This window comes from Aethalodelphis obliquidens, unplaced genomic scaffold (genome assembly GCF_003676395.1).
Source record: "Aethalodelphis obliquidens isolate GAN/ISIS:26980383/991018 unplaced genomic scaffold, ASM367639v1 scaffold6, whole genome shotgun sequence".
NCBI classification, from domain to species: Eukaryota; Metazoa; Chordata; class Mammalia; order Artiodactyla; family Delphinidae; genus Aethalodelphis; species Aethalodelphis obliquidens.
Genome location: NW_020837950.1, coordinates 52100810 through 52109288, shown reverse-complemented (window position 1 = coordinate 52109288; position 8479 = coordinate 52100810). Strand labels below are relative to the sequence as shown.

The following is an 8479-nucleotide window of genomic DNA, read 5'->3' as shown; positions in this document are numbered from 1 at the left end:
TTAAAGTAAAGCAAATGCACTTTTTGGATTACAAACATTATCTACTTTTAGGAAAAATGTTAATAAAATAATCCTTTTTACTATAGATTTGACAATTTAGCTCTCAGGTTGGGTGTGTGTGCATCACAGGCTAGTGTGTGTATAAAAATCAATCAATATAAAACAATCAAGTAGAATCAGTGATTTGAAGTAATTAATATTGTCACCTGATCAAAACAGTTATTCAAAATTTGGTCAGACATAAGTTAGTCAAGCTTTTGTTGTGAATAATTTAGAATCAAATAAAATATTTTCAAAATATTTGTACTACGCACTTCAATGTTATGTTGCTCAGAGAGGAAAGGATTTCTATTATCCTCGGTGATGGCCAAGCTGCGATCCAACCATTTCACTGAATAAACATAAGTTTTCACAGTGCTTAACATCTGTTGTTTTCTGTTTGTTTTTTTTTAATGCCAGTTACTTCCCATATATAATTCAGGCAAAAGACTTCTTTGACGGGTTAGAAACACTGAAGGAAACAGACTAAAGATAAATATTTATAACTGTGGGTATGAAAAATATAACAAGTAAAAAATATAAATTAAAAATTTTTAAAAGCATTAATTACGAATCTACATATAAATGAAACTAGACAGTTACTAAAAGTCCTTCACATTTTCATTTACTCAGAAAATTAGTCCAATCATCTTTACAGCCATCAGTGAAAGACTGTTTCTGATACTTCTCCAAGATATGCAAGGTTTTTTGTTTAAATATACAGTCTGAATTTCATCACTGTCCTAATGTCTCAAGACAGACTGTAGATAATGGAATCTCAATTGTGTCTTGAAAGATCAAAAACAAAACAAAATTCAGTCTGTCCTATAAGAATGGTATATTTACAGAAGAGTTTCTTATTAACTAAATACTTCCCTCTTATCCATTCTACCTCTCAGCTATTTATAAGTTTTATCTACAGTGTAAGATGATAGCCAAATTATCCAACATCATCTTTTTTCAAAAAAGAAATGGTATCTAAAGAAAAAAATGAGCGGTACCATATAGCAAGAGACTTACAAATACAAAATCATTGAAATTTATTGAACACTGGTACTAGATATTACTGAAAACTAAATTTTAAAAGACCCTTGGATTTCTGTATTGTTTTTTTACTTTTCAAAGACTTCTCACCAGTACCATCTCATTGCAATTACCACTATACACCAAGATAGGTATGGAAATGATTATCTCTAATAGATGAAAACCAAGAAATATAACATTTGCAGTTACAATAGAAAAATAAAAACAAGTAAAGAAATAATCACGAAATCATTCCAAGAGAAGCCTTTTAGGTCTCAAATCAGATTTGTTGATTTTACTATTTCTCGCTTCTTGACAGCTTTGGTGACCAGGATAGAAAGTTCATTTCCTGTTTCCCCACTGAGTATTCCCTAGAAGGGTGTAAGATTCATGGGGTCTATAGACAATATACACTTCTAAAACATTCATGTTTGGTAGAGAGCTCTGCAACAACCAGAAATAGTTTTAGGATAAAAAATAGGACTATATTATGAACACCATTAACACCACATACATTTTAACTAGAGGGTCACTCTAACCAATGTCACTGACATGCTGGAATGTTGGGTGAAACTGACACACGAAAATGATCCCGAAACTTACAAGGAGTCTCACACAGTGATATCTGGTTACTATCTTTCACAGTCATGGGAACAAAGTCCTAGAGAGCCACTGGGTCTTAATCCATGACATAAAAATCATCCTCAATAATGTGATATCAAGTACTTGGACACACATATCTAGTTGTTGCAGTTTGTTTCTTATTTATAAATACATAGGAACCAAAAATGTTAGCAGTACCACAGCAGAAATACTGATTCCAACACAGAGTCCCTTCGTGGAGCTCATCCCTGGATTTTGTGCCAGAGACGCTTGAGTTTGTTACGCTTAAGGCCATTTGAAGACTGTCACCCTGCCATTCCCATCTGTTGCACAAGGGTGCAATGGTGCTGGTAGGTTAGGTCCTTGATTCCTGCAGTGTTTTAGCCTGGGTTTCTGTTGGCTGTGTTGGAGAATGTGATGTAGTTACTGGTTCGTGGTTTTGTGTGGGTGTTGGCATTGGAGGCGCAGAGACTAGATGACATTGGAACAATGGTGTTTCCAGCTGGTTTAACCTCCAGTGATATGGTGTGTTATCATTAACTATCCCTTGCGCTTAATATGGCAAAAATACAGGCCACTGTTGGCCTCGACTGCATACTCTGTGGCCAAAGACATTCCCTTTTAGGGCTTCCCTGGTGGCGCAGTGGTTAAGAATCTGCCTGCCAATGCAGGGGATGCAGGTTCGAGCCCTGATCCAGGAAGATCCCACATGCCGCAGAGCAACTAAGCCCATGCACCACAACTACTGAGCCTGCACTCTAGAGCCTGTGAGCTGCAACTACTGAGCCCACGTGCCTAGAGCCCTTGCTCTGCAACAAGAGAAGCCACTGCAATGAGAAGCCCACACACTGCAATGAAGAGTAGCCCCTGCTCACTGCAACTAGAGAAAGCCGGTGTGCAGCAATGAAGACCCAACACAGCCAATAAATAAATAAATAAGTTTTATATTAAAAAAAAGACACATTCCCTTTTAAAAGGTAGTGCTTTGCCTTATAATGCCTATGCTTCTGAAAAGTCACATGAGATCCATCAGTCCAAAATAACTGTATCTGAGCATCAAGACATAGGACATGTCCCTTGGCTCCAGTGCACAGATATGACCACTGTACTAGCCACTGAGTAGGCACAGGGTAGCACAACAGGCTGATCCACCAACCCTCTCCCTTGTGAATAAGAAACTAGAACATCTGTCAGGAGCAGATGAGATAACTACCTGAGTCACAGTATCCCTGTGTTAGGAGGGAGTTTCTCAGCTTCTTGTTTATAGCCTTTCCTTCCTTCTCATGGACTGTTTGTAAAAGAATCAATTTTTTAAAATTTATTATACATGATTCTTTATATTTCACAATTAAAATGTTAGTCTCTGGTCTGCTGACTGTCAAGTTGTGTTCAAGTCCTGGCCTTATTCTAGATCAGTTACGTGGCTTTGTTTTTCCTTCACTTTACAGTGGATAATGCATTTTTCTTGACAGTGATGTGAGAACATGTTGTTATATGCAGTATACAGAAGTGCACAATGTTTGGGGCACATAATATAAGTGTAAATTATAAAATAACATTTACAACAAAAGCAACAACAATATTATTGTTAGTAATTGTATCATTGTCTTCTTGACTTGCAAGTTTAGCCTGTATCTTCTGTTATGTAACATGCCATGCTGTTTCTTACATAACAAAATGTGTCGTTACTTTATTTTTTCTATCATTACTTTATTATTGCTATACATTCTTGCAATGCTGCTAGTTCAAGTTCTATTTAACTTTCATGAAACTTCAGCTGTTTATACCTAGGAGCATTTTGAAAGTAATAAACTCCGTTATACGTATGCTTAAATGACTCATTAAATAATGCTGTTGTTGTTACAATTTCATAGGCAAAATAGTGATTTTTTTCTACAAAACTTTACCAAAATTCAATATAGAATTCTTTAGGTAAACACTAATATTTGACTGGGAAGCCATGAGTTACATATTTAGGATTAAAGTTATCTTATATCATATTTTCTGATTCAAGAATAAATAAAAATATATACATACATGTTAAATTGCCATCGTTACACTTGAAAGTGATAGATGAAATAACCTATGTGATGAAGTTAAATTTGCACACATGGTAACATAATTTTCCAGCATTTATATTCTGTTCTATATAGGATATTGTCATTTTCATATGTCTTTTATTTATACATAATTTATTTTGATACATTTTAATCAAAAATATTTTAATTAAGATTTCCATTTTCTTATGTAAAAATTATTTCAGCTACTGAAAATATGGGAGGATAAATGACATAGTTCCAGAGCTCTAAGAGAGAACATTTAAAAATTTTCAGTGTCATATATTTGGAAATCATATTAAATTCTTATATAAAATCAAGCTTCCTATGTGTTATTGAAAATTGATATGTTAAAATTAATTTAAAAACAGCCATAAAAGATTGAAACAAAACTGATGGAGGAGTTGTTTACCTATCAGCAGAACATTAGCAATTTCCTCTTATGTTTTAAAATAAAATTTGCTGTATAGAAGTGATTGCATTTGAAATTACTGGTATATTTGAATGCAACTACCAAACCATGAATAATGAGGCTTCCATTTGCTGGAAAAATAAATTAGAAGGCAATGCTTTGCTAGCAAAGTCATTTGAGCACTTCAGTTCATATCTATTCATGGTACCATTAACAGATGTCTTTGTTAACACTGTGGGCTGCCTTATGATATTGTTGTATTCAGCATTACTTTACAGCTAAAGTGAATGTAGGCAACTTGTTCCAGGATATAATTAAATGAACCCTGATATAGAAATCCTGTGGGAAATTATCCAATAGTTTTACCAACATAACTAATCGTCTTCTTATGAAATCATAATTCCCACTACACTTTTAGAGCTATTGAAAGTATTAACATCATCATTTCTCTGTTCCTATCTCAGAAAATCACAAAAATATAAAACAGTATAGCAAGTGAGACATTCTGTTGGAAAAATGTTTTTACTTCTAAAATGAAAGTAATATAAAGTGAATATGAAACAGGTTGTAGGTTGCTTGTTGACACTAAAAATACCTTTCTTTAAAAAAATCAATTTCTCTAAGTTAATGACATGATGCTAGTGACCAGAACACTATAAGAAAGGCAAATTATTCAAGGAAAAAAATCAAAAGTGACGTGGCCTTTACTAATCATCTCTTGGTATCAAATTCCTAAGAAATATTTAAGAACTCATATGTAGTACATATTCAGTGAAGCAGTCCTGTATATGAGTACCTGCCCACATTTTTGTACCATGCCTGTCGGAAACAGTGTATATAGTAGAAAAAATTCAACAACTGTTAGAGTTTAGGCAATTCATTTAATTTCAAAACACTGATTCTTCACTGTGAAATGAGAATAATAAGAGCTACCTTGCACTGTAGTGAGTATTTAACTAGACAAGAACTAAAACATGTCTAGTTTTAGTATTTCTAATGTAGCATTTCTAAAAGTTGGTGAGTATATTCTATTCATTGTTTTGACATTGGTCTTCAGAGGTGGGAGAAAAAGGCCTATAAATCAGTAATACTAGGAACATCTAAAAATATACGGGCTTGTGAAAATGAAAACTAAAAATGATCAATTAAATATCCCTTCATGTACTTGACTCAATACTACATTAAAAGCAATAGTTGATAATTATTTATTACTGAGAGTTCCTAGGCCATGTTATTCACAGAGAGATTACAAGGAAACAAACAAAACTCCAAAAGATTAGGTAAACTTTAGGCATAGGAAATACAGTTCTTGCCTCTTGCCTATTTTTTTTGCCCAAGATATGAATTTTCTTTGTGTAAATTCAGACCACGTTTACTCTACACTATCAGTAGTCTGTCATTATTTACTAAACATAACTGGAATCTTTCTCTCGTAAATATGCCACATAATTCTATTCTTCAACTTGGAATTTGACATTCCTAGGTGTATGTTAATAAAGTTTTAAGAAGTGCATTCATGTATATTCAGTCTCCATGTATACACTGAGTCCCTTCTTATGTGCTTATACAGAAGTATCACAACTGGTCCGTGTTGTTAAGGATAGATAAAAATACAGTATACCATGAGACAGAATCTACTACCTGTAGGAGACAGGTCCTGAATACTGAAGTATTAATGAGTCACAAAGCTACATGAATAAAATATAAAATAATTTCAAAGAAGATGAGGGGAAATATAATTTTAGGCAAAATAATGTCCCAAAGTGCTTCTAAAATTAAATAAAGCTGAACCTAAAATTTTGCTATCATTAAAGTTAAGATGCTTTTCTCTTTTTAACATAGCATCCCTTGGTATAAAAAATGTGATTAAATAATTTATAGAAAAGAAGTTTCTGAATTTTTTTCACAAGTTTGTAGTGATTTTAATAATAGAGTTTGTCTTTTTTCTCAATACATTGACCATTATATCTAAAAGGTTAAGCAGAAACATGGAAAACTTGTATGTCCAATTATATTTATTTTTGTATCATATATAAAGCTTGCAACTTTAGAATCATCTCAAAATTACTCATAATTAATTTTTGAGAAGGTAATTGATTCTCAGAGCTGGAAAAAAACTTACATGGTATGTAATTCAAGTCTCAAATTATACAATTGAGGAAACTCAAGTGGAGAACGCAAATATTTACCCTGTTCTTTCTGATGTAGTTAGTAGTGGAATTGGACTTAAAACCTCCACTGTCTAGCTGGAAGTCTAGAATATTTACACTCTAATCTTCAATCAAGAAAGACTTTAATTCTTAATAATAAAATCTTATAATACGATAAACTTGGGATATAATTAAATGTAGTTTCTTGCACTGTATTAAATGTCTAAGACACTAGTATAACTCACTTTACTTGATTTTAAAATATTAACACACTTCTTAATGTTTCTTAATGATATACTGATTTTATCAAATACCAAAAAATTCTGACTGTGAGTTGAAGAATAGTGTGGAATCTGGGACATCAATTAAAAAACTATTGCAGAAAACCCATATGGCTTAGACTAAGATATTACAGTTAAGGTGACTTAATTGTGAACCAAGAAAGCAATTCAGATATATGTGTTGGGAGAGAGGTGTCCAGAATGATTCTAAACTTTACACTGAGCAATTGGAAGGGTGAAGGTATTGCTAGTTATGAAGAGGAGAACTACAGATGGAATGAGTTTGAAGTCAGAATGGTATAACATAAGAAATGCATCTTTAGACATGTTATTTTTGAGATTAATTGTACCTCCAAGTTCCTATGCTGAGAATGTTTTGTGACATAAAACTTCAAAAGTTGGCAGATCGGCTAGGGCTTGGAGATATAAGTTTGGGGAAATCAGCACATAAATGATATTTAAATCCAAGAGATAGGATGAAATCCCCAGGGGAGAGGATAAAGCAAAAGATGAAGGAATAAGGAGGAAACCTGGAATTTTCTAATCACAACAGGTTGGAGTAAAACAAAAGGTAAGACAGAACAGTGTGGTGTGCTGGAGGTAAAGTGTGTAAAAAATGTGCAGTTATTCTTGTAACCTATAGTAGTCTTCGATGAGCTTGATGGAAACAGTTTTGGTGCAACCATGTGGATAAAGCTGAATCAAACAAGGGTTAAGAGAGGATGGAAAAAGAAGCATTGAAGACATCAATTCTTTCAAGGACTTTTTGCTCCAAGGAGAGGGAAGCAGAGAAAAGAGGGGTGGTATCTAGAAGAAGAAATATTATTAAAATAGTAGAGCCAACAGGTATTTATATACGCTTAGAAATTATTTAGTGAAGAAATAAATAAATGATGTAGATAAGGAACAGGAGAATTGTGAGACTGAGGACTTTAAGTAAAATAAAAAGAATGGACCTCAGTATATATTTCAAAGGAACTGAGACAGGAGCAGCAACAGTTAACCTATTGCAACCGTTAAGGAAGCAGCCACTGGGCAAAAACAATTCCAGTGCCTTTCTAATAACATGGGTGTTAGTCAATAAAATAAAATATTTATCCTATAAATATTCACTTAAATTCACTTATAAAGTGAATTTAATAATAAGATACCAAAAGTTGCTAAGTACTTAATAATAGCATTAATTTCTGAACTATATTTTAAAATATTATTTGAACATATTAAACAGGAAAATACTAAATGTAATATAAGTTATTTTTGTTTCATGCTATGGCTGTTATGGCATATTATGGATATTATGCTCTTTTAAAATTTAAATAGAACATATGAACTCTACAGCATATACACACACACACACACACACACACACATATGCATAAAACTAAGAGAATTAAATATCTGCTCATGTAATAAAATCTGAATTATTAATACAGTACCAAGGAAATTGAGGTTCTTATTCCTACCAACTTAAGTCAACTTTCAATTTGCTCTGAAATATCCATTTATAAATATCTAATTTTTCTTGTAGATAGTCTAAGAAAATATTTATTAATATTTACAGCTTAAATAAATTTAGCAAGTTTTAAGTTTTCTGGAGAAAGAAATGACACCACCTAAATTACATTTTTTATTGTCTTTAAGTTCAATTTTGCAGTTATTAACTCCTTTAACAATCATATTAGTTTAACATACTTTCATGATAAAAACACTCAACAAACCAGGAACAGAAGGAATACCACAACATACTTGAGTCCACCACAGAATAAAAACCCAGTGCTAAAATCATACTCAATGGTAAAAGACTGAATTCTTTTCCTCTAAGATCAGGAACAAGATAAGTATGCCTGGTTTTACCACTTCTCTTCAAGATAATTTTGAAAGTTATGGCCAGAGCAATTAAGGAAGAAAAAGAAA

The 8479-nt window shown here is 32.8% G+C and overlaps 1 protein-coding gene across 1 annotated transcript; it reads right to left on the bottom strand.

The window, feature by feature from the left end:
* Positions 1-636: 636 nt before the first annotated feature.
* Positions 637-4951, bottom strand: LOC113619270 (hepatitis A virus cellular receptor 1-like). Its single transcript, XM_027104044.1, is given in 5 exon segments — positions 637-2217; positions 2264-2297; positions 2655-2702; positions 2704-2874; positions 4931-4951. Coding segments are annotated over 5 exon segments (471 nt in total). The 3' UTR covers positions 637-2020.
* Positions 4952-8479: the final 3528 nt, after the last annotated feature.